Genomic DNA, 26,808 nt, shown 5'->3' on the forward strand with positions numbered 1-26,808 from the left:
CAATTATGCAGGCTACACATTGCCCCTTCAGCAAGCTGGGTACTCATTTTACTGACCTCAGAAGGATAAAAGACTGAGTCAAAACTTTGAGCCAGCTACCTAGGATAAAACCCTGGGTTGTGAGCACAGTTTTGGCTGCTGTACAGCAGTTTAACTACTGTTCCGCAAGGCTCCTGGAGCTGAGTACTTCTGAACCAGTGCTGGATGATGAGGAAAAAGACATAGAAGCAACAGTGCCAGAAAACAAATTGACATTAGACAATCTTACAGAAGGGTTCTTATTATTCAAGCTCAAAAACTGATGAAATGATAGTCACCAGTGCATTGGTAACTCTGACCCTGATATAGCTTCTTTGGCTCATGGGTGATTGTTTCAAGTGGTCTCTCTGCAATTATACATTATAAGCTGCAATCACATTCACTCTCACTGTAGGACTGATTAGACGTGACATAAGTTTTATAGTTCCAAAGTAATTTTCAAAACAAAAACAAAACAAAAAAACCTTGAACTTTATTCTGATGAATTGGGCAATACTATGGTTTGTCCAGAATACTCTTACTACTCACAGTTGAAAGTCATTATACAACTATTCCATCTTTTTTGGCTTAATAGATTTTGGTTCTTATAGGTTTTTTGGTCATATGCAAATCTCTGTAACTTTCAATGCCTTGTAGCTGGCAGTGGGTGCATGGGTGCAAATCTGACCTCCTATTGGGACACAAGGTCTACAGAAAACCCACCAACACAGATGGGTACTGTAGCATTCAGCCCTGCCCTCACCTGTACGTCACAGCTGGGCAGTGGAACATCAGCCAATGAGGGGACAGAAGGTAGTGCAGAAGGGGGAGGAGCTGGAATATATAGAGGGATGTATGATGAGGGAGAGGGGAGACTAGAGAGAGATTTTGTGAGAGTGAGTGATGAGTGTGTCTATGGGCCTGTGAGCCAAACAGTCAGTGAGGGAAGAGTCTGTGTGTGTCAGTGAGTGAGAGACTTGATTAACATTTGGTGATTTACTTACTTTATTTTGTTAAACCAATAAAAAAGTTTAAGTTTTGAAGAAACACATGATTCAGTGATTTATTGGTATTGAAACAGCAATACCTGGTGGCAGCTACCTGAGAAGAAGAGTGAGCACTCCTGGAGGCCTGAGTTGGTAGAGGCTTCAGCGTGCCCGCTACAGGTACCTACACAAAAACTCCAACCACCACCCATGACAAAAAAGATGCATAGTCAAAACAAATCGGAACTGTGAAACTCAATTTCTCAGCACTGAACTCAACCACCTGAATTGTCCCAATAGGAGTTCAGATTTGCGTATGATCATGACATCTAAGAAAGGGAGTTGGCCCTCTATTTCTTTTTCCATGGTGAACTGTATATTTGGGTGGATGCTATTGAGATGGTTTAGAAATTCTTCTAGTTTTTCTTCACCATGGCTCCAAATTTCTCAGCACCTGAATTGGGCCCTACAGGCAAATAGCTATTCCAAAAATGAAATCACAAGAGCCATCAAACCGAGAAACAACAACAACACCGAACTGAAGAAGAAAAACAGCCACCCACAAATAAAGTATTTCTGCCATACATCAAAGGAGTCACAGATTACATGGAGAAACTTTTGAAAAAACACAACCTATAAACAGTATTCAAGCCCACCACAAAACTACAACAAATGTTACGGTCAGCAAAGGACAAAAGGGACCCCCTCACATCTGCAGGAGTATACTGGATACATTGCAGTTGTGGCCAGGTATATATTGGGACCACAAAATGCAGCATCCACACCGGAATCAAAAAACATGAAAGACATTGCAGATTAAAACAACTGGAAAAATTGGCAGTAGCTGAACATGCCCTGAAACAAGCTGGACATCAAATCCTATTTCAAAACCCAGCTGTACCACACCACACCAGCAATCATTATGTTAGACTACACAGATAAGCCACTGAAATCCATAAATATCAGCACAGCTTCAACAAAAATAAAAAATCTAAAATTCAACAAAGTCTGGCTCCCAGCACTGGAAAATACAGCCTGAAAAAAGGTCAACAAACTCTACCCAGCCACAAGGACAGGTGACCACTGCACACAATAGATTAGCTAATGATACCCATCAATCATAGCAACAGATCATTTCCCCCTTATCACAAAAATGCACCCATAACAAAAACAACCTGATCACCATAATCACCCAATCTCCTGAAAAGGACAAAAAGCTGATCCCCAGCTACAAATACTCAACTATTCCACACACTACACCAGAACACAGACAGTGTTCTAACTCCTGTTCTCTGAAGATGCCAGCCACAGAGACTGGTGACATGTTAGGAAGAAACACCTCCAAAATATGGCCAAACAGCCCAAAAAAACTACAACAACCATCCGATCCTGGCCATGAAAGCCTTCGAGAATACATTAATAGATTTTATTCAATAATAATAATAAAAAAGGGGGGAAACCCTTGGGGAAACCTGGAAAGACTCCAAATTGAAGATGATGTTTGGAAAAGACATAAATTGTCATTAATATGTAATCTGATTGCATAGATTGCACAGAAGCTTCTTTGAAGATACTGGCTGAAATGCTGTTTCTTAGTTACTTATCTAGAGGACAAACTGTAATTTTCAGTGCCTTGTAGCTGGCAGTGGGTGCATGTCTCCCAAGAATCTCAGCAACAACTTGTTATTTGCTAGCTAGAAATGACTATTTCCTTTACATGCATGAATAAGTAACAAGATTTTAGCCATTTGTGATTAAGATTAAACAAGAGAACACAAGAATCTTACCTGTATAATAGTGTCATCAGACTTTCTAGCTTCTTTTTCCTTTAGTAAAAGCATACATTCTGATTGTGCACACTCTAATTGATGCTTCAAATCTTTTTCAACATTAATAGAACTTCCCTAAAGTAAACAGTAAAATACTTAATACCATATTGTAAGTAGATATATTGAAAATATCAATGATATTTAAAAACAGTTCTATAAAATTAATACAGTGGTGCCCCGCATAGCGAGGTTAATCCGTTCCGGATTAACCTTCGCTATGCGAAAACATCGCTGTACGGGGCAGGAAAAGCCTATTGGAACGCATTAAACTTAGTTTAATGCGTTCCAATAGGCGCCAAAACTTACCCCTCCAGCAATGTTTTCGCGGTCCGGCGGCCATTTTAATGGCCGCGGATCACCCAAAATGGCCCCCCGCAGCGTTTTCGCGACCTCGGTAAGCAAGGGGAGGGTGCGAAAACACTGACAGGGGGCCATTTCGGGTCATCCGGCGGCCATTTTGGAGCCGCCGATCAGCTGTTCGGCGGCTCCAAAATGGCCACCGGACGCCCCAATCGTCGCAAAGCGGGATCCCAAAAAGGGATCGCTATACGGATTCTTCGTTATACGGTGCGCTCGTTAAGCGAGGCACCACTGTACATTGTATTACCAAGACATAGGTAACTGTTAATGTGGATACAGATCAGGGGCTATAAAGCTGTTGGAGAAACAGAGACAGTGGTGGCTCGACTTACAACCATAATCCATTCCAGAAGATGGACATAACTCAAAATGATTGTAAGTCGAAGCACCACTTCCCTTTGGAATGCATTGAAATGCAATTAATCCATTCCAGACGAAGAAAAACATCACCAAAAAAAAAATCACTGCAAGACTCATTGGAAATGTGATTAATCCCTTCCGGCCAAAGGGGGGGTAAGAAAAACAATCAAATGTGCAAGACCCATTGGAAATGCACAGAAAACAAATGGAGCAGATCGGAAATGCACAGAGAACAAAGGAGGCAGGTTGGAAGTGCAAAGAAAACAAAGAAAAAGCAAGGAAAGCATGCAGGACCAATCGGACATGGGGGAACCCCCCAAAAAGCAACCAACCCCCCTAAGACCAATGTGAAATGTGGGGGGAAGCCAAAAAACAAACAAACCCCCCAAGACCCATCAGAAATGGGGGGAAAACCCAAAAAAGCAAACAACCCCACAAGACCCATCAGAAATGGGGAAAGCCAACAAACAAACCCCCCAAAACCCATCGGAAATGGGGACACTTCCAAAAAAGCAACCAAACCCCCCCAAGACCCATCGGAAATGGGGGAAAGGTAAAAAAAAAAAACAGTCCCCCCAAGACCCTATCGGAAATGGGGGGGAAACCCCAACAGCAACAAAAAAACCCAAGACCCATCAGAAATGGGGGAAAAAACAAAAAACAACCCCCCACAACCCATTGGAAATGGGAAAACACACACCAAAAAGCAACAAAAAACCCCAAGACCCATCAGAAATGGGGGGAAACACCAACAAACAAACAAACCCCTCAAGACCCATCACAGCACAGAAACTTAACCCTCCCCCAGCTCAAAACCACGCTGCAAAAACACCCAGAACAGTTTTTAAAAAGCAGAAAACAGCACCTTACCTTACAAGGCAGCCCGAAGCCTCCCTGCAAACACACACACATGCTCTCAGAAGCAGAAGGAGGCAGTCCCAAGCCTCCCCCGATGCACACTCTCTAACTGCTGGGGCGAAAGAGCTACAAAGAAGCAGCCTCGTCGCCACCTTCAGTTAGAAATTTGAATTTCCCGCCTTTTCCCCCCTGCCTATTTCTGTTCGTAAGTTGAAGCTCCGGTCGCAAGTAGAAGCAAAATTTTGCAGCCGGAGCTGGTCCTAACTCGAAATGATCGTAAGTAGGGATGTTTGTAAGTAAAGGCACCATTGTACTGAAATTGCTATCCAGAGCAAGGGTTAAGATGAATAACATATCCCTATTCCTATCTAGGGCTGGCTGCGTAAGATGGAACAGGAATTAGAAGTTTGATTTCCACAGTGTACATTTAGGAGAACAGTCAACCTGTGTGGTCCTTTTTCCCATGTCAAACAGTGCCATCAGCAAGTCATATATCATAACTGCATGTCAGTGTAGACAGGCTCTTAGGCAAACTACATAGTCCTAGAAAAACATTAGAAGAAGGTAATGGTAAACCACTTTTTAGTATTCTGTATCAAATGCTGGAAAGGGGTTGCCATAAAATGGAACCAACTTCACAACAGACAATAATAATTGATATATCCCTTTCTACACAGAATTAATCCCACTGAGTTCAATTAGATTTGCTATCTAGTATATCTGTACAACTCACCAAGGCTTTTGCCATTTCTTCAACTTGTTTTTCTTTAGCATTTTTCACTTTAGCCATTATGTCTACAATAAACATAAATAATACAAGAGGGTTGAATATTTACTTTTTGTTTTCGGCTTACCAAGTTGCTGAACTCCACTCAAATCTTAAATATTTACATTTTGGCTAAAAGTAAAAACTTAGCATTGTCATTAATTGCATGCTTAAAATTATATTGCTCCATTGCAGCAAATATGTTTCAGTTGAGATATTCTTCATACATTTCATTTTAAAAGTATATTTGTACAGTATTTTTCATTTATGCCATGAATAAACTTGTAAGCACCAGATAGCCACAATAGGTATGATTATATAGAGAGAGAAAAGCTTTACAACTGTACAATGTATCAGGTAGCTATTGTTGGTTAATTTGCATTATAGTATTGGACATTGATTCAAATCCAGTGGTTCTGGCATGCAAGAGAAATTGCCAGAATCTGTGGGAGTACATGCACAATAAGGTAGACAAAAACAGATATGCCACTATCAAAGACTACTGGTTTTATGCAATTAAGACAGACTGGTGCTGAGCAGTGCAGGTATCACATCTGAAGAGTGGCTAATATTCACCTGGCAGGCCAGTAAGCCGATGTTCTAAAAATCTGTACCCTTAACACAGAATATAAAATAGTATCAAGCCCAAAAAGGAGGAGAAAACTTTAAGGGGAAAATTCTATTCAGTCCTTCAACTCTCATAGTGGTCTTTTACACCAGTAGTTGGACTCTTTCAATTTTTGGGTAATAAGGTACTTGTGACCTCCTTATACAAATATTAGTCCCATTTATTGGAACATGACTACCTCTGGCTTTTGCAACAGCAACTGAAACAATATGGGCAGAGAATGTACAATGTACTGCCTGCAGAGCAACAGAACATTGTTCTAGATTTTCTCAAACTATCTAGGTCTGTTTAAATCAGAATTACATCTGTGTGAGCCAATCCTGCTGCCTCCTCCATGATAAGAGGGTGAAACTTTGCAGAAGAAGAAGCTTTATTAAATTGGAGAGAGAGAAACCAACTTGTGCCAAAAGTCTTTTACAGAATTGGGTCCAGAATTGACCCTGAACAGAAACAACCTTTGGCAGGCCCAGACAGGCAGCGGGTACGTAGCCCTTTGAAAAGTCCTTAGCAGTACTGGGTCCCTTGTCAGACCCAGACTGGGAGCAGAAGAAGTCCTTGGGAACTCATGCCCCTCTGGGCAGGTAATAAATAAGTCCCCAGCTAGGTCCAGCTCCTGCAATGAGCCACAGACCCTAGTCCAAAGGATCAATACAGCTGTATGGGCACCAGGTAGCTACTTCACTCCCACAGTTAGTAAGTCTAGCTTGTTCAGAATGTCTCCTAAGGAAAACCACCAGGGGCTTTGCAGACAGCCCTTCTGCAGCCACCCCCTCCAGTTCTTGGTCACTGACAGGAGGAACATCCGTGCACATCCCCTCCTCGGCAGCATAACCTTAGGCAAGGCAGAAACTGCTTTGGGAAATGTCTGGGCATAGCACGTGGAGGCAGGAATCAGGCTGAGTGTGCTAGCTGGAGAATTCGGGTTCAAGGCAAGAGGGCAGGGGACTGGTCGTTTGCCTGCTTTGTTCCCAGGAGCACCCACCATCAATCTAACTTTCCAGGTGCCTTGGGTCTTGGAGCCTCACCACAACCTCATCTCACCCTGGCAGTTTCTTCAGGCGTTGCAGCCAGCCCTCTTTGCAGCAGTGGCTCAGCACAGACTTCTCCCTTGAGTGCAGCCCAGTCTTGTCAGTGTTTCTCTCGTCTTCCAGTTTGCCTTTTATCTCTAGCTCAGCCATCCCCACAAGTTGCAGCTGCGTTCTCCCTAGCCTTGCCCCAGGATCCAGGTGTAGCACACTGAGAAATAATGCCTGCCACATAAGATGAGGTGGTCTGGCCACTATGCCTGCCAGCCACAGCTGGGGCAGGCTCGCAATCTTTTTTTATGTCTTAATGCCATGGCTATGTAATGGCTGCAAATCAGCAGCCTATCTGGACTTATTTATGTCATGGTTGTGAATATTAAGGTTAAAACCTGAACTGAAGATAGGATATGTAGTTGTGGAGAATTATAGAATGAATCCATATTGGTTCTATGTTAGAGTGATTTTGTACGATGGGAATGTTTTCTCCAAGAGGCAATGGGAAAGTTCCATGTAAACAGCCATGTTATGAGATGATAAGGGGTAAAGACTGTTGTCTGGATCTAGACCCAAGACGAGGAGTTGGAAAACAACACCTGGACTTCTCATGGGAAAAGGAGGCGTGGTGTGAATGGACTGTCCTTTACGCCATTTGGTCAACACCTCGAATAGACGAAGAAGATAGGTGGCGCCAAGGAGAGAGAAAATGGGGGATGGTGCCACATGGACAGAGCTTAGAAAGCTTCCAGACTCAGATGCCTGATTCCAGTTTCTAGGGAGCCATTTTGTATGCTTTATGCCAAGATGTAGTATACCCTTAAAGAAGCTTTTTAGAATTTTGTTTTATTTTTGCTAGTTGAATTTTGTTATGATTTTAACTGCAATGTCTTTCGGAAATGTAACTTATGCTTTGCTTATGCAACAAACGGAATATCTTTAAAGACTTTATTTTCCAATAAAAATGTATTCTTAAAATCCTTAAGAATGGTCTTTTGATCAGGAAGTCTGCTGAGCCTGCTTCCAGAAGAGTTGTTAGGCCACGGAATGCTACAGAGTCCTTTTGCATGAGTTTTGTTCGTCCTGGCAGACTCCAAAGCTCATGAGTTTTCTCTTTTGTTTTTCTTGCTTAGCTTACCTAAGTACAAGCAAGGGTCTTTTTAAGAACAGATTTGTGATAAGGGGTTTGTGTTACATCCTGGCTGAGTCACCTGGACTCTGCTCAGTTGTTTGGGACTACACAAACACCCGGACACTCTATGTTCGGGAATCAAGCAATCCTTCATCGGATGCTGGGTTCTGACAATTTGATCTCTTTACACTAAACACCACTTCTACTCAGATAAAAACAGAAGCATCACATGAATATTCAAGTAATGAAATGAACAGTGTAATATAAAGTTAAAATGGTTTTAGAAACACAGCATACCTAATTCAGCTGACTTCTTCTGGAGTTCCAAAACCAACGCATCAGATTCATTCCTAAGTTCCTCCAGTCTAGTAAAGTAAGTGAATTAAAATTATTCAGCTTATTATTTAATAATGAACTTTAGCCAGCTGAATGAGTTGGAGTAACTGGTTGCAGATGAGGGTTGGGAGTTTGATTCCCTCATTGTGCCTTGTAGGTGAAAGCCAGCTTGTGTGACCTTGGACAAGTAAATGGGTCCCAGAATGCCCCAGAAGAAGGGAATGGCAAACCACCACCAAGGCTCATCTTCAGCTCACATCACCACCTTGTCCCCTGCCCAAAGGGAGCCCATCAGTGATGCTGGGGAAGGTGAATGGGCAGCAGCAGCAGCAGCAGTCAGTAGGCAGTTGCGAGAGGTAGCCAAGTGCAGCTGCTCCTTTGCCTCCACCTCTGACTCCTGCTGCTGCCACCTTTGCCCAATCGCTTCCTTCAGCGCCACTCAAGGGCTCCCTTCGGGCAGCAGACAAGGTGACGGCGTGAGCTGGAAGTGAGCCCTGGCAGTGGCGCTGGAGAAGGCAATTGAGCAAAGGTGGCAACAGCAGCAGCAGGTGGAGCCAAAGGACCAGCCATGCTCGGCCACCTCTCGTGGCTGCCTATTGCTGCTGATGCCGACGCCCAATCACCTCCTCCAGCATCATTTATGGGGCTCACCTCCAGCTCACATCGCTACCTTGCCCTTGCCCAAAGGGAGCCTGGAAGTGGTGCTGGAGGAGGCGATCAGGCAGCCATGGCAGCAGTCAATGGGCAGCTACGAGAGGTGGCTCCTTCGCCTCTGCCTCCTTCCATGTATAAGACAATCCTCATTTTTTCTGAGAATTTGATTGACCTCCAGGGAAAAATCAGAAATCTATGTCCTCATAGCTGGAGTATATTTCAAAAGAGGGTAACTCCACTGTGACCTAAATGAATATACTGCACCTTCTATAATCTTCCCTTCTTCTGAATATCCTTTTAATTTATTTGCCGCATGAAAGAGAATTGAATGTCCAAAAAGTTTCTACTTTTCTTCCTTTTATAGGTATATTCAATCAGGTATAAATGAGTATGTGGTTGTATATCTAATGAATATTCAATACCCAATACAATGATATAAAAATGTGAAAATTTAATGGACTTAATCAACTAAATAAAAATGTCAGTAACTATTATAATCAAAACTTGAAATATTCTACAAAAAGCAATAGAGTGGTTGAAATGGAATAATAAAACTGTAAATCAAAGTGTTATAAAATGCTTCAGAACAAAAGAATAAAAACTATTAAAAAGACTTATTCTTTAAGCTGTAAAGGTTTAACTTTGCATTAAGTCATATCTATGAAAAATAACAAGCTTTTATTAGTGAAAAACTATACTAGAGAATAAGCAATAATGAAATAACATCCGTATACCAAAATAAATAAATAATCATTAACTGTGAATATTCTCAGTCATCCAGGTGTGGTTATCTGGAAGCTGAGTCATGGCAACTGGACTTCTTTTTTGTTGGGTTGAAATGTTTCACTACTAATCCACTACCATATCCTCACAGATCTCCTACCAACTCTCCTAAGACTGAAGAAACTGCTTGGATGAGTAGCAAAACGTTTCAACCTAACAAGAAATAAGTCCAGTTGCCATGACTCAACTTCCAAATAATCCTTAACCCGCTCTATAGCAGATATCCCCCCCAAATGGCATTTTCCTCACACACTTTGCTCTTTGCCCTGGCTATCATTCCTGATAAATATTTATATTCTCAACAACATTTTTATAAGTTAAAACAATAATATTTGTAAGGCTTGGAAATCTAGGAGCTTAGAGGTCTAGGAATGATTTTTTAATAGAAATCTCAATTATTTCAGCAGAGTTTGTAGCTTCAGAGGTTTGTAACTTAATATCTGGCATGTTGCCATTCTACTACGGTAATAACATTTGCTGTTTTGACTAGGCCTTTTTCAAATCTTGGAGACCACTGCATTAAAGATCTAAAACCATACATTCTTAGAAAACTCTCTATAATATAAAAGCATTGAAACTTCAAAGAATGTAAATGATCATGTCTAAACATGTCACCTCTAAATTGTAATCAAAATCTCATTCAGCTGTCAGAATGTTATGGTAGAATGGCCTTGTTCAGCTTGAGAACTAGCCAATTATTTTGAATGACCTATAGTAAACAATAACCAATTTCCAGGCCATATTTTTAAAGGACCTTTCAATTTCAGGGTTGCTTCTCCTATACAACCCTATAATATTTTAATACACAATTTCAAACTACAACAGTCAGTGTTGCAGTCATTCATTGTGCAGTCACCATGGCTGGAGAAGCAGCACAGTGGTTAGGGGTGTTTAATCAACACACCCTTAATCCAGTTGAATTTTTTGCCTCCTTTCTCACCATGACTACACACAGTGTACAAAAACCCTAAAACATTTGGAGATCAACAGCAAATATCTCTGCACAATGAACTTTTGCCCTAATAGAATATACATTAAGCCAGTAGTTGTTTATGCTTTCTCCTAAAGGAATACCCTACCCTACAATGCAGAATTCTCACATTTAATAGCTACACACAAATGGATGATCCATTCACATTTCAGCTACCTATTAAGCCGATGGGTTTTTAAACTCTTATATGGCCAGATCCAGTTATATTTAATTATTTTTGTATAACAACTATTTGGAACTAAAGTAAGGGAAAATCTATTTTCTGCTCACCCAGCATCTGGTAAAAAATTCAATTTCTAAGAGGACTTCACATACACAGAACTGGATTCAGTCCCTTACCTGCAGGCAGAGTTTGTGATATACAACTGATTCCTAATGAGTTGAAGGTTTGGGAACATGTAGTCCTTTTAATATGATTAGACTGTCTTTCCATCATCTATTACCATGTCTATGCAAAGGTTGATGGAAGTTGCATTCCAACAGTATCTAGAGGGTCATAAAGTCCCCCTTCACGTTGTACATACTCTATCAAACTCACTTGTCACCACTATTTACAGCGTAATACTGTTTTTTTTACATGCAAACCATTTTTACCTCTTTTCTTTCCTCTCCAATAGTTCCTTCAAATAAGAAACTTCACTTTGGAGTTCACCAGTAACTGATGCATGCAGAATTTTAGTTTCTTTAAGTTCTTCTACTGTTGCTTCCTTTTGTTCAGTGACTTGAACTAATGTTTTCATGGCAGTCTGTAACTCCGTTTCTAACTTTTTACAAGTATCCTAATAAAAATAAAGATTAATATTAGATATGTTCTACTAAGAAGATGTGATATACTACTGTAGTTAAGATTCATTTTAAATTACAAAAATGGGCATGTTTACTATTTTATTTGTATTTCGTTTTATCTATTTATTCATTTCTCCAGAGGGCCTTCAGGCTCTCCATGCAAAATTTTCCTCCATAGAGTCCTCAAGCTTTTAAAATAGTTTACTGGTAGGAGAAAGAGAAGTGGGGAGAAGTCTGTTTCCCATTAAATGAGGGAAGACTGAAGGAAGAGAAAGAATGAATGAGTAGTGAGTGGGGAAAGAGAAAAACCAGCAAAAAGGGGGGGGGGAAAGAGTTCAGGAAAAGACGTAAAAGAGGAGAGAGAAAGAGAAAGAGCAGAGGTTGGAAGGTATTTCTGACACTTGAAAAGAAAGGCATGTGCAGCGACCGCCCATGTCACTCATGCCATTCATATTCATGAGCTGATTTGCATGAACCTATGAGAGGGCTGGAGAGGCGGAATCAGCAGCTACATGAGGCTTGGCAGGAGAAGGAGGAGTCAGATAGGGCTGGTTAGTCTGAGAGACGGAACAGATACTCAGAGAGATAGAGCTGGTTAGGAAAATAGGTAGAGAAGGTGGTAATGATATAGCAAGAGAAAAGAAGTATGTACTGATAGGACTGTTGATGATTTGCTTATGTATAATGTGTATCTGAGAAACTTCTGTTATTATTCAATCTGCTTCACTTCAATAAATAAGTTCTGTTTCTGTTCACAAGTCAAGTATTCAGCCAGATGTCATTTATATTGTGGATTGAGATAATCCACTGGTGGCAGTGAGAAGAAAATGCGACATGAACCTTTGTGAGGGAAAGACAAGTAGGGGCCACAAGGTCAAATGCCACAGCAGGTTTTAGACAAAGTATTCCACAGTCATACCTCTGTCTTTAGCAATGAACATTTCACTTCCTCCAGTTCTGTCAACAAGTCCTGTTCTTTGCTCTGTGCCCTTTTTAGTATATTGTCTTGTTGTTCTAAATTTTAAGTGTTAAATACAAACATTTTAGATATTTCTTACAAGCACATGGATAAAATGTACTTTATAGTCTACATAGTTAGACCAATTCTTGGTGGCAAAATTTCTCAATTCTAATTGTGAATAGAGATGGAGGTACTCATATTTCTATACAGTGGGGTCTCGACTTACGAACTTAATCCGTATTGGAAGGCAGTTCTCAGGTCGAAAAGTTCTTAAGTCGAATCTGCATTTCCCATAGGAATGCATTGAAAACCATTTAATCCGTATCTGCTCTTTTCATCCATAGAAACTAATGGGAAGCTGCTATTCCGCCTTCTGCCACTAGAGGGGATATTTTTTTCTTTTTTCCTTTCAACCTAAGATGACTTAGCTTTTAAAAAAAAGGAAAAAAAGTTCGTAACTCGAATCTAAGTTCGTAAGTCGAGTCCATATATTCCTATGAGAGCGGTTCGTAAGTCGAAATGTTCGTATGTCGAGCCGTTCGTAAGTCGAGACCCCACTGTACAAATATCCCTTTGTAGCTGGAGTTAACAAGGGTCCAGCCCCAGAGGCCAGACCAGGAACTCACATGTCCACTGCTACTGCTGGCCGTGCTCATCCTTCCAATTGTTCCTGAATGCCGTTCTCTTCTTTGTTTTCTAGCCACTCATAGCAGAGGGAGGGAGGACGAGTCTCCCTGCAAGGCTGCCAAGTGGCTAACCAAGCAGCAGTCTGGAGCAATTGGAAGGAAGAGTGTGGTTGCCACCAGATGTGTGAGTGGCTGGTCCAGCCCCAGAGGTCAGACCTTCGTTAACTCCAGTTGTGTAGGGATATTCATATTCACATACGAATACAAAAAAATCCATCTCTAATTTTGAGTCTTTGCAAAATGGATAGTGGATTTTGGGTTCTAAAATGCAGATACAGTACATCCTGTCTACCTCTGACTAAACTTAGGACTCATTCAAATATGGGGCATTTGTACTATTTTGTCATTTTCCCTTGTCATACCTTCACCAATTGCATTATACAGTTAAAACAAGTTGGAATCCCTTAAACTTAAAATAGGTTAAGAATTGCCAGATCCAGCAGACCCTGGACCTCCAAAGATCCAGGAAGACAAACCCCCAGAGAAGAGTGGGCCTGAAATTAATACAGTTCTGTGTCTGAATCAAAGAAGGCTGAGACCCCTGGCAGCTGATGTAAATCTTGAAGATTAAAGACAAAAGTCCAGAGACAAGCTACAAGATGAAGTGCTTGACTGCATAAACATGTTTCTTGGAGGACAACCATTCCTCCTAGGATGACCAGCAGGTCAAATTCTGCAAGTAAACTCTTATACCAACTGGACAAATGGCAGCAACTAAGCCTAGTGTGGCTTCAGACAGTTCTGCTATACAAACCTCAGCTTGGGACTGCATTTCATGGGAGATAATATCTCTTCTGGTTCCTGACTCTGTTTCCCTGAACAGTGATCCTTCCTATGGATGTTAGATTGCATTATTGTGCTTTTGGATTCTCCTTGTCTGGTTGCATAACTCTTGCAGTTGCTAATTTGGGCTGTTTTCTACTCTAGCTTGGGATTTCCAGCATCTAGTTTACCTTATACTATGGTAATTCTCTGTTTGTTGACTTAAAGGCTAACCCCACCACCCAAGCACAACACTCCCCTTTGTTCCATTTTGCCCTACTTGGTCCTCCAAAACTTCTTAAAAACAAAAACAAAGGCTGAAATACAGTAATGTAAATTATGCTATATTAATTGTGTCATCAGCTGTGGCAGTTTTCTAGAAATTAAAAATTTCAGATTCACCCCTTCACAAGGTCCAAATGTTCCTCTGGGATCCTTTTCGTTGTGGGGAAGCCTTTGGGAGACATGGAACGGGTGGGTGAAAAGTCAATGAAAAAGCCCAAGAGAGAACTGCTGCCACCAGGATGATTTTATTGCCAGTGGCAATTTTGGGAAATTTAAGAATCCCTCTCCTATGGCCGCAAATGGCTTCCCCATAATGAAAAGGATCACAAAGGAGCCTCAAGACCTTCAAGGATGGGGATCAGAAAATTTTGATTTCCAAAAAATTACCATGGCTGATAATATCATCAGTCTTATGTGGTAGAAGTTCATTACAAAATCCTTACAAAAACCAAAGTTTCTGACTGGAAATGAAACAAAATTCTAACCCCAAATAAATAGGAACAAAAATTAAAATAAAATAAATTAGGGGTTTGGAAGTTATTAAAAATGTCTGGAAAGCAGGATTTAGCAAGATAAGGAAAACAACATCAATGCTTGTGCAGCTTTATGACAGATTCATGCCTGAAGTGAAACTTAAAATGAGTACAAATGGAAAAGTACTCAAAATAACAATGGCCATGGAAACTGGGAACTATAAAGTTAGAAAGCACAAAGTTGCAAAAAGCTACTCTAGTTGGTTTAATTTCCTTTCCCAATAATGACATTTTTGAGTAGAGTTATAAACAATACCTACTTCTTATCTCTTCTAATTCAACACTTAGCTCTCTTGATGCTTGTAACTGATTATTCATGTGTTTCATTTTATTGTCTCTTTCACCAATTTGTGTAGTTAATGTTGATATCTAATAATACAAAGAACAATTGTTATATACAGTACAAACATTAAATCATGTCAAAGAAATGAAAGATGTATCATTTTCATTTTGTATTCTTCATTATGTATAAGCTTTACACTTGCCTCCATACAATGGAGAGAAAAAAACAAATCAGTCATAGAAAATACAGGACAAATCATCCTGTAATATAATTTTATATCCTTGAGAAAGATTGTATTCAGCAAAATACTGACAGCACAATCACAAACAATTCTTACAAAAATTAAATGTGGGAAATATTTAAAAAAACCCAGGGTGACTGCATGAAGAGGTATCAAATGAGCTACAATTTTAAAGAGACCGTGGAAGGAGATGCAAATCCCTAAGAAAAAGTACAATGAGGTAGCCAAATTTTATAGAGAGGTTTAGGAAAGCTAAAGCACAAAATAAGCTCTGACTCACAAGAGAGGCAAAAAAAGAACACAAAGGGATTTTTTTCAGCTATGATCAAATCAAAAGAATGCTAAGGAAACAGTAGGTCCACTGCACAGAGAGGATGATTAATTTCTATGGGATAACAGAGTGGAAACAGAAATATTGAACTACTTTGCCTCTGGTTCCTCACAAAAGGAGAATGGTGCTGATCCTAGCAAGCAGAAGAAAGGAGAAAATATGAGTGCTGATGTTCAGTACATAGAAAGACATGGTAGAGAAGAACCTAGCTACTTTGAATGAATTTAAGCCTTCAGGATCAGATGAACTCCAGCCATGGCTACTAAAGGAGATTTCAGATGTAAACTCAAAGCCTCTGTTTTTTATTACAAGAATTTTTGGAAAACAAGTAAGGTCCCTAAAAACTGTAGGCACACAAAAGAAAGTGTTATATTAGTTATAGGCCAAAGTCCCGTTGGTTAGCATAGTAAACTGTACTAGAGTAGGCCCATTGAATCAATAGGAATTTGGTGACTCAACTTTGTAAGTTCCTTGATTCTAACACACCTACTCTAACTACAGCTTACTGTGCTAAAGTATGTTGCAGCTAGAGTAGCACCATTTTAATCAATGGAACCTATGGAGCAGCTGACTAACCAAATCTGCTGTTGGGTCTACTACAATAAGCAACAGGGTTTTGGCCTATACAGTATCTAGTATAACAAAATAGTATGCAGATCAATAGTATCCAGATCAACAAGAGTAATAGTACCATTCTATTCTGCTTTGGTAATATGTCATCTAGAGTACTGTGTCCTCATTTGGGAACCATGGTTTAAAAAAAGATAATGAGAAGTTGGACTGTGTACAGAGGAAGCAGCCAAAATGGTAAGAAGCAAGAAACCAAGTCCTATTAGGAAAGGCTGAAATAATTTTACACATTTAGCTTGGAAAAGAGAATGCTGAGAGGCAGTATGATAGCAATCATCAAATATTTGAAGGGTTCTTTTTGTGGAAGATAAAGCCACGTTGTTTTTTTACAGATCAAGATGACAGGACCAGAAGTACAAGAAAAGAGATTTCAATTAAACATTAGGAAGAATGTCTTAATAATGAGAGCCTTTCAACAATAGAATCAAGTGCCTCAGAGGGTGGTGGCTTCTCCTTTACTAGAGATTTTTAAGCAAAATTTGGACAGTAACCTATCGCACATGATTTAGCTATGGATTTTCTGTACTGCAGGGGGCTAGACTCAGGGGGTTCCTTCTAGTTTTACTATTCTATGAAACTAACCAGGGTTCAGCAATACAGTGAACTTTTACAAGATATCTTTATCTTCCAGCAAAGCTTTGCTAGCAGAACTTCCACTTACATTTCATAAGAACAAAGTACCATGTGAAAACAAGTCAGGTAAACCAGCTTGGTACTGTATTTTCAAACTGGATTGTTTCAACTAGATGAAGAAAAGTATGCAAACCAGAGATTTGCTAATGTTCATTTTGATAACATTCGTTCGTTCGTTCGTTTAGTCGTTTAGTCGTGTCCGACTCTTCGTGACCCCATGGACCAGAGCACGCCAGGCCATCCTATCTTCCACTGCCTCCCAGAGTTGTGTCAGATTCATGTTGGTTGCTTCGATGACACTGTCCAACCATCTCATCCTCTGTTGTCCCCTTCTCCTCTTGCCTTCACACTTTCCCAACATCAAGGTCTTTTCCAGGGAGTCCTCTCTTCTCATGAGATGGCCAAAGTATTGGAGCTCAGTTTCAACATCTGTCCTTCCATTTGATAACATTAGTTTATGCTAAACTATAGTTTATGTTGATACAAGTGTAACAGTAAATTACACTTTGGAGCAGCGGTTCTCAGTCTTGGGTAACCCAGATGTTCTTGGTCTGCAATTCCCAGAAGCCTTCACACCCAGCTGTGGTGGCTGGAGTTTCTGGGAGTTGCAGTCCAAGAACACATAAGTTACCCAAGGCTGGGAACCACTGCTGTTTAGGAAGTACATAAAAATGTAGTTCTAAGCTACAGATGACATGATCCCACACTAGTGGGATGCTGGCTAGACCCAACTAGACTTACCCAGATATCCCTACATGGAATGACTATAACCAACCAACCACTGCAGTAATGCAACTGCAAAAAAGAGACTGAAGAATTTGTATTTATTTACATTTAATTAGTTGTCAAAATTGCAATGAGTTTTAACTTTGACTTATTCCAAGGGTGCCTTTTCCTGCTGAGGAAGGGGAAGGCAGGAGGTGAGCTGTCTCTGGGAAGACATTTTATTTGGTGTGGTATTTTTTTCTAGGCTTGTGGGTTTTTTAGCTCTTTTTTTAAAATTCATTGACCAGTCAGTCAAGATGGAGAGCACAGGATCTGCTGCACTTGTAACACCTGTGGCATGTTTGTCTTCTTGCCAAACGAGGTGCCTGGGTAAAATTCGTTGTTGTTCATGACTTTGTGTACGTTGGCTCAACAATCTCTGACAATCTCTGACACTACCCTTCCAAGGGTAGGAAACTTCAGAATGTTTGTAGACCAATCCTGATTCCTGGTCCTGCTATATGTCACTCTACTTCCTTCTTTCCATAGGAAAAGTGGATAACAATATACTTCTTTCAAAAAAAAATCTTATTTTTAACTTTTAAAAAACCAAGTAAACAAATAAAAGTTGTGGGATGGTTTATCTTGATTTAAAAGAAAATCACATTTCCTGGAATATGATTTCCATTTTTTAACAAAAATGACTAAGGAGAGATTTGAATGTTGTAAAAATAAGGGGGCTGAATGTTGCCTACCCTGATTAATTCAGAGAACTGAAAACTGCAGCTTGAATGAGTTGCAATAAAAACCAATCACAGATTTCCCAGTTTATACATAACACTAAACTGTGGACACTTTAAGAAAAAAGAAGCTTCTGGTCTCTTTACCACTGTATTACAGAAAAGGAAGGAAACATGCATACGCATGTAAAAGCAAACTATGATTTAGTGCCAGGATATGAAACTTTCAGCTCTCCAATCATCAGGGATGACAGGAGTTGTGGTATAGTTATGTTTGAAGATCACAGATTTCACACCCCTAAATGAGTATTAAATATGAACACTTCCTTTAGCTCTGATTATAACAGAATAGAACTGCCCATTAACCACAAGACTAGAGCACCTGCAAAGACGAAAGCCTCACAAGAAGCACTGGGGCAGTCTCCTTTTTACATAGGAGGTAGGCCCAAGAGAGCTTGGAAAATAGTCCTGTTCCAGGTAAGGAAAATATAGGCATTTGTCAGTGTGTCAGTAGATAGAAACTCTGCCTGCAGAATTCTTAGAGAATTCTGAGAGGTGATGGACGAAGAAAACAAATAATAAGCTCCAAAGTGCTGGAAGCGGAACAGTGCTAAGGAAGAAGGGGAAAATGGGGAAGGAGGTAAAAAAATAACAAACCAGTAAGGCATCGTCAAATGAAAGGAAACAGCACCTCCCTTGAACTCTTCAGGTTAACAGAAGTAGCTGAATCCAGCAACAATAGGGCTGGGTACCTCTAGAATTGAGAAGGATTAACTCTTCTCTCCAAGCCAAAATTCTCTCCACAAAAGGACAGGTTACTTACCTGTAAACATGGTTCTTCAAGTGGATCTCTATGAATACACACTAGTGGGTTAAGACAGCGCCTGCGCTGGCCTCTCAGAACTTTCTAGAGCTATAAGAAAAGTAACAAAGTTTGAGTTGCCCTGTATTGCACATGCTCCGCCCGCCAAACCCCAGTTCCATCTGCCCGCCACATAGTCAGAGTTGGACTCGACCATACAGTGACGGACAGTGGGGAGGTTGGGCAGGTTGTGTGTATTCATAGAGATCCACTTGAAGAACCATGTTTACAGGTAAGTAACCTGTCCTTCTTCAACGTGGTCTCTATGAATCCACACTAGTGGGTGACTAGCAAGCTCACTTACCGGAAGGAGGGCCGTCACTGCAGAAGCAATGTAAGCACAGCTCTCCCAAACTTGGTCTCATTCTTGGCCCGGAGGTCCAGCCTGTAATGTGTAACAAAGATAGACACATTGGACCAGGTTGCTGCTCTGCAAATGTCCTGGATGTCAACTCCTCACAGCAGGGCCGTAGATGTAGCGACAGCTCTGGTGGAATGAGCTCTAAGATCTTTAGGGAGAGGCTTGTTCTGCAATTCATAAGCAAGGGAAATGGTGGAGACCAACCATCTGGACAGAGTAGAAGAAGATGCAGCGGAACCTTTACGCTGACCATAGAAACAGAGGAACAGTCTTGGAACTTTCGTAAAGTCTTTAGTCTAAGTGACATAATAAGCCAATGCTCTTCGAAGATCTAAAGAGTGGAGCATGCTCTCAACATCGGTAACTGGGACAGGAAACAAAGTTGGTAACATTAAAGGCTGGTTAATGTGGAACTCGGAAACCACCTTAGGGAGGAAAGAAACATCAGGATGTAGAACCACCTTGTCCTTGAAGAAATGAAGGTATGGGGGTCTGCCAATTCACTAGCTCTGCGAGCAGAAGTGATGGCCACCAAGAATAAAGTCTTGAGTGAGAGTAGCCGAAGGTCACAGGAAGCCATGGGCTCAAAGGGATGGCAAGTGAGGCAATGAAGTACCAATTGCAATGACCATTGCAGTGCAGGCTTCTTTATGTTTGACAGACCCTTGAAGAAAGCTTTTAGTGTGGAATGCGAAAACCACCTGGATGATTCAGAGCCATGGGGCTGAATGGCAACAATGGCTGAGGTGTAAACTTTTAGGGTAGACTTGGAAAGACCCAGGTCAAAAAGATGCCTACGATAGAGGAGGAGCGTGGACAAGGACACAGGCGAAGACTGCAACTTGCGCTCCTCAGTAAACTTGAGAAAGCTTTGCCACTTATATTTATAAAGTAGTTTGGTAGCTGGCTTCCTTGCTTTCTCAATAATCTCTGTTATCGATGGGAAATCCTCCACGCTGTCAAGTAGAGGGATTCCAGGTCCGGATGAAGGATGTTCCCGGTATCCTGAGCGATTAGATGTAGAAGAAGAGGTAACCTTATCTTGTCCACTGCTGCCTGTAGGAGCATGGAGAACCACGGTTGTCGTGGCCACCAAGGAGCAATGAAGGTTGCCTCCGCTGCCATCTGAAGTGTCCTGATCAGGGCTCTTTGAATGATGGGTATCGGTGGAAAAAGATAGAGGAGCCCCCTGTTCCATGGAATCATAAAGGCATCCCCTAGAGACCCTTCGCCCTTTCCCACATGGAAAGCATATTTGTCGCACTTCTTGTTGGTCTGTGTTGCGAACATGTCTATGGATGGATGTCCCCACTTGTGGCACAGACTGAGAAACACCTCCTGATCGAGTTCCCAATCATGAGATTGAAACGAGTGGCGGCTCAACTCGTCTGCCAGCTGATTGTCTGTCGTGGATACATGGATGGCCACAGGGAAGATGTGTTGATGATAGCACCACTCCCATAGGTGAACTGCCAGGAACAGAAGGGACTTCGACTGTGTTCCTCCCTGCTTGTTTATATAGAACATGGTCGTAGTGTTGTCTGTGACGACCTGTACCGCTCTGCCCCTCACCAGAGGGAGAAATGCTCTGAGCGCCTTCATCACCGCTATCAGCTCCAGGTGACTGATGTGAAGCAAAGCTTCTTGAGGGGACCAAAGGGTGTGAATTTGGTGTCCCTTGCAGTGGGCTCCCCAACCTAGGGGACTGGCGTCTGTTGTGACTTGATGTGTGAACTGCAGGGGTCGAAAAAGTCATCCTTTGAGAAGATGTGGTGGGAATGTCCACCACTGAAGCTGTTGTGCTAGCTCTGGTGTGACTGTTAGGGGCTTGCGCTGACTGTCCTGCAGAGGATTGAATAGAGTGAGGAGCCAAGACTGAAGAGAGCGCATTTTGAGGTGAGTGTGGGATAAGGCACAAGTTGTTGATGCCATGAGACCCAGAAGATGTTGTGCATGTTTTGCTGACACTCTGCCCTGGGGCTTGAATTTCCGAACTGCCTTTCTTATTTTTCGTATGCGCTCTGGTGGTAAGAACATGCGAGCATGGACTGAGTCCAGTCTTGCCCCAATGTAGTCCATCACCTGAGATGGTTCCAGGTGGGACTTCTTGTAATTTATTGACAGGCCTAGTGCTTGTAGAGTGTGTAGAACATGTTGTGTATCCTTGATTGCTCTTGCTTTGGATCTGGACACGATCAACCAGTCGTCAATATAAGGGTAAATCTGTATTCCTTGTAGACGGAGGAAAGCTGCTACGGGGGCCATGCACTTGGTGAAGGTCCTGGGAGTTGTTGAGGGGCTGAATGGAAGAGCAACATATTGGTAAATGGTGTCCATGAAGATTAGACACAGGTATTTCCTGTACTTTCGATGGATGGTGATGTGGAAATACGCATCTTTTAGATGCGTATTTCTAAGGACTCCCCCCTTCAGATGGGCCAGGATCTAAAACTCTTGCCCAGAGTTGCTTCTGGTAGGCACCCATGGCTACCAAGTAATTGATTGTCCTTAAGACAAAAGTGGTCATGGTGTATTGCCGACGTCCCAACACCTCCAACTTCCTACCTTCTTTGTTAGAAGGTGTGGCATGACCCTTTGTAGGAATCTTTGAAGAACTGGATTCTACTACCAGTGAATTTGGGGCAGGGTGCTTCAGCAGGAAGGAGGTTTTAGGACCATGAATGCGATAAAGGTTTTCAGTCCTCCTGGATATGGAGGTGGAATTGGCAGGGTGTTCCCAGTATTGCATAATAAGGTCTAGTAACTCAGGTACATAAGAAAGGCTGATAGAGTGAGACCTTTCTTTGTTAATGTCTCTGAAGATTAAGTCATCCTCACATGTGGGAGATTTCTCAATCTCCATCCTTAAGGTGGTTGCCATTCTCAAAACCATCTGGGAGTAAGAAGAGAAGTCCTCAGATGGGGAGGACGGGTGGATGTCAGCAGCATCCTATCCTAAAGGCTCCCCTGGGAGAGTCGAGTCCAAGGAAGCTTCAGATGTCACCTCTTCCTCCTGTTCAGAAGAGTCCTCTGAAACTTGATGTTCCTCATCAGAGATAGGAAAAATGTTAGGGTGCTGACCCCTATCTGCTGTAGTCGTGGTTTTTTGAGGAACAGTAGGCTGAGCAGGTCGGGACCCTGTGGGATGACTATCAGATTTATGCCCCGTCGACGTGGAAGCTCCCTTTCCCGTTGATGTTGATGGTTCTTGTTTATCGACATCGAAGGATTTTCGATGTCGATGCTTTCTCGGTGGTGAGATAGATGGTGAAGATGAAGAAGAAGTGTATTGTGCCACTTCTTTCTTCTCCTTCTACAGTCTCTCGATGTCGAGAATGATTCCGAAGAGTAATCTCGTCTTCGACGTCGACAGTGGCACCTTCTTCTCTCGACACTATCGTCTGAGTCAGAAGAAGTGTAGTCTCGATGTTGATGCTTTTTTCGCCTGTCGACACCGGAGACATGTCTGTGCTTATGATGGGGTCAAGGCCGCTTAGATGGAGGCTCTCCATCCTGATCTGACGATGGATGTCGAGGGGAGGGGACATCCAAAGGCTTCTCTTCGATTTGGGTTTAACCAGCAGTTTTTTCTGTTTCAGTTGCCGAGAAGCCAGTGGGATAGATGTTGAAGGAGCCGACGAAGTGGCAAGTACTTTCTTAGCTGTAGATTTCTTCTTTGCTTTTTCTTTAGTAGACTCAGGAGGGAGTGAGGAAACTACCGTGACTTCTGAACAGACAGAAGATGCAGACTGGACATACTCCATATCTGACGGTTGTGAAGCAGATAGTGTTTGCTTCCACAAAGAATATTTAAGGTGCTGCTGGCGAGCTTTGAGGGTAGCCTTGTGTCACGTTCCCGGGGGTTACAATAGCCGAAGTCCGATAAACCAGTCCAAGGTCAGAGATACCAAGAATGCAAAGCCAAAGTCCCAAAACAAACTTACAGAGTGCAGTCCAATGTCAAAGTCCAGGGTCAGATACAGTCAGAGTCCAGAGTTCAGAGTACAATACCAACGTAGTCCAGGGCCAAGGTCCAAAGTCCAATACCAGCACAGTCCAGGGTCAAGGTCCATAGTTCAGAGACAGGAACAAGAGATATGGATGCCAGCCAAGGTTTTGACTCCTTGCTTCCACGAAGTTTCTGGCTTCACTGAAGCTTGTTTTATACTAAAACAGCTCCTTGAGCTGTTGGAAAGCTCTCTATTCTGCTAGTACTCAGGACTAGGTGAACGTAGGTCCCTGTGGAAAGCCTTAGAGCGATCCTCTGCTCTTCTTGCCCTGAGTCTTTTCCGAAGCCTGCCCCAAAGCCTGTCTGCTGTGGAGGAAGAATCTGGAGGCTGCTCAGCTGTTTCCGATCTCTCCACATTCTCCTCAGCCACAGTTAACCCTTCTGGGTCCAGATCTTCGGAAGCACTCATGACACTATCCCCCTCTCCAGGACTCCCCCCTTCAGATGGGCCAGGACGATCGGGGTAGGTAGCATGGAACTGCTGCACTAACTCAGGAGTGTGTAAATTACGGGCTGGTTCCCACGATCGATCCTCAGGACCATAACCCTTCCAATCCACAAAATACTGCAGGCCCCCTCGGTGGATTCGGGAGTCTAGCACCTGATGGGCCTCATATTCTTCTTCGCCATCGACCAAAACAGGTGGAGGTGGAGGCGGGGGCGAAGGTCAAGCAGGGTCTGGGGCTGAGACAGGAACAAGGAGGGATCGATGGAAGACCGGGTGGACACGGAGAGTATCTGGACGTCGTAGCTGGAAAGCAACAGGGTTGATTTGTTCTGTTATCTCATAGGGTCCTATAAATCGAGGGTCTAACTTACGGGTTCGGCCAGGTCAGCGAAGATGACGGGTAGAAAGCCAGACCTGGTCTCCTGGTTTGAGAGGTGGCCCGTCTTGTCGCTTCCGGTCAGCCGCTGTTTTATAGGCTTCTTTAGCCTGCTGAAGCTGTTCTCGGAGCAAATCTTGAATAGCCTGCAACTCTCGTATGTGGGCATCTGCAGCAGGAACCATGGTCGAGGGTAGAGTAGCCGGGAAAAAGCGAGGATGGTACCCATAGTTGGCTTCGAAGGATGTCTGTTCAGTGGATATATGTTTTGCATTGTTGTAAGCGAATTCCGCCAGAGGTAACAGGGTAGCCCAATTGTCTTGCTGGTAACACGTGTAACAACGAAGATACTGTTCCAGGGTGGCATTTGTACGCTCGGTCTGTCCATCTGTTTGCGGATGATAGGCGGACGACAAGTGCACCTGGGTGCCCAAAGTGGAGTGCAAGGCTTTCCAGAACCGGGAAGTGAACTGGGAACCACGATCAGAGATGAGGTGCATCAGGAGACCATGTAAACGGAAAACATGCTGGAGATATAATTGAGCGGTGTCAGGAGCTGTGGGAGGTTTGGAACATGGGACAAAATGAGTCATCTTGGTAAACAGATCTACAATCACTAGGATACAGGTATACCCTTGTGACCGCGGGAGAGCTGTGATGAAGTCCAAGGAGACTGTATCCCAAGGGCCGGCTGGTACGGGTAAAGGTTTCAGCAGACCTGCAGGTTTAGCTGGTACGTCCTTGGCTCGACAGCAAACCTCACAGGATCCAATATACGGGCGACGTCAGCTCGAACCTGGGGCCACCAGAACTCTCGTGTGAGCAAGTGCAGGGTTTTATGTTGACCAAAATATCCTGCAGGAAGGGAGTCATGGGTCCGATGGAGGACCTGAGCTCGGAGGGGTCCCGGAGGGATATATACACATCCACGATGTAATAGGAGGCCCTGGCGGTTGGTAAAGTCACTATCCGAGCCCTCTTGAAGTTCCTGCAGGCATTGCTCGGCCCAGGAATCTTGAGCTTGGCTAGCTCAAATCTCATTGGCCAGGGAGCAAGTGGTTACGGCTGCGAAGACTGAGGGAGGCAGGATCGGTGAAATTGGGGATTTTTCAGAAGCCGGAACAGCGTATTCTGGTTTGCAGGACAAGGCGTCAGCTTTCCGATTCTGGGTATGCGGGACATAAGTGATATGGAAGTCGAACCGGGAGAAGAAGAGACTCCATCAGATTTAGCGTTGGTTAAGGCGTCGGGCTGTCTGTAAGTGTTCCAGGTTTCGATGATCCGTCAAAACCTGGACTGGGTGACGGGCCCCTTCGAGGTAATGCCTCCAAACTTCGAACGCCGTTTTGATGGCCAAAAGTTCTCACTCCCAAATGGTGTAGTTACGCTCCGAGGGCGTGAACTGCCGGGAGTAGAATGCACAGGGTTGTAGTGGCTGTGAAGGGTCCTCCCGCTGGGACAGTATTGCCCCCAGGGCAACACTGGAGGCATCTGTTTCCACTGTAAACGGAAGCCGGGGATCTGGATAGCGTAGGATGGGCTCAGTGGTAAAATGGGTCTTTAGGGTGGTAAAGGCATGATCTGCCTCCGGAGTCCACAGGAACGGCTCCTTGGGCCAGAGGAGACAGGACAATGGCGTGGTTACATCCGCATAACCTGGTATAAACTGACAATAGTAATTTGCAAAGCCAAGAAACTGTTGCACATCTTTACGGTTCCGAGGTTACTGCCATTTAATACCATCTCGATCTTCTTTGGGTCCATCTGGATTCCTTGGGGAGACATAATGTGACCCAGGAACTCAAGTTCACGCAGGTTAAATTCGCATTTCTCCAACTTGGCGTAGAGCCGATATTCACGTAGTCGTTGTAAAACCTGGCGAACATGTTCCTTATGCCGAGCGGGGTTTCTGGAATAAATCAAAATGTCGTCCAGGTAAACAATTACAAAGCGATCAAGCAAGTCCCGAAAGATGACATTCATAAATCGTTGGAACATCGCTGGTGCATTAGTTAATCCGAAAGGCATGACTAGATATTCATATTGACCATAACGTGTTCCAAAAGCTGTCTTCCACTCGTCACCATCACGAATTCGTACCAAATTATAGGCGCCACGAAGATCCAACTTGGTATAGACTTGGGCCCCTTTAAGATGATCCAGAAGCTCACCGATCAAGGGTAGAGGGTAGCGATCTCTGATAGTTATCTTATTCAAAGCCCTGTAGTCATTGCAGGGGCGGAGCTCCCCACCCTTCTTTTTGACAAAGATGACAGGGGCAGACAGAGGTGACGTGGATGGCCGGATGAACCCCCGTTTCAGGTTTTTATCCAGAAAGGCCCTCAAGGCTATGAGTTCAGGTTCCGACATGGGATAGATCCGTGCCACAGGAAGGAGTGCCCCCGACACCAAATTAATAGCACAGTCAAACGGTTGGTGTGGAGGTAGCTGGTCAG

At 42.9% G+C, this 26,808-nt stretch overlaps 1 protein-coding gene across 2 annotated transcripts in view; it reads right to left on the minus strand.

The window, feature by feature from the left end:
* The window catches only part of SYCP1 (synaptonemal complex protein 1), a 113,697-nt gene that overhangs the window by 58,978 nt on the left and 27,911 nt on the right, over positions 1 to 26,808 (minus strand). For both annotated transcript variants that reach the window (XM_072997139.2, XM_072997140.2), the window contains 6 exons: positions 14,994 to 15,102; positions 12,426 to 12,520; positions 11,315 to 11,499; positions 8,254 to 8,321; positions 5,145 to 5,206; positions 2,792 to 2,908 (listed from right to left, as the gene is read on the minus strand). In XM_072997139.2, the coding sequence (XP_072853240.2) occupies positions 2,792 to 2,908; positions 5,145 to 5,206; positions 8,254 to 8,321; positions 11,315 to 11,499; positions 12,426 to 12,520; positions 14,994 to 15,102 (636 nt within the window). The remainder of the gene's footprint in view (positions 1 to 2,791; positions 2,909 to 5,144; positions 5,207 to 8,253; positions 8,322 to 11,314; positions 11,500 to 12,425; positions 12,521 to 14,993; positions 15,103 to 26,808) is intronic.

Source organism: Pogona vitticeps, chromosome 4, assembly GCF_051106095.1.
Source record: "Pogona vitticeps strain Pit_001003342236 chromosome 4, PviZW2.1, whole genome shotgun sequence".
In the NCBI taxonomy this organism is placed as follows: Eukaryota; Metazoa; Chordata; class Lepidosauria; order Squamata; family Agamidae; genus Pogona; species Pogona vitticeps.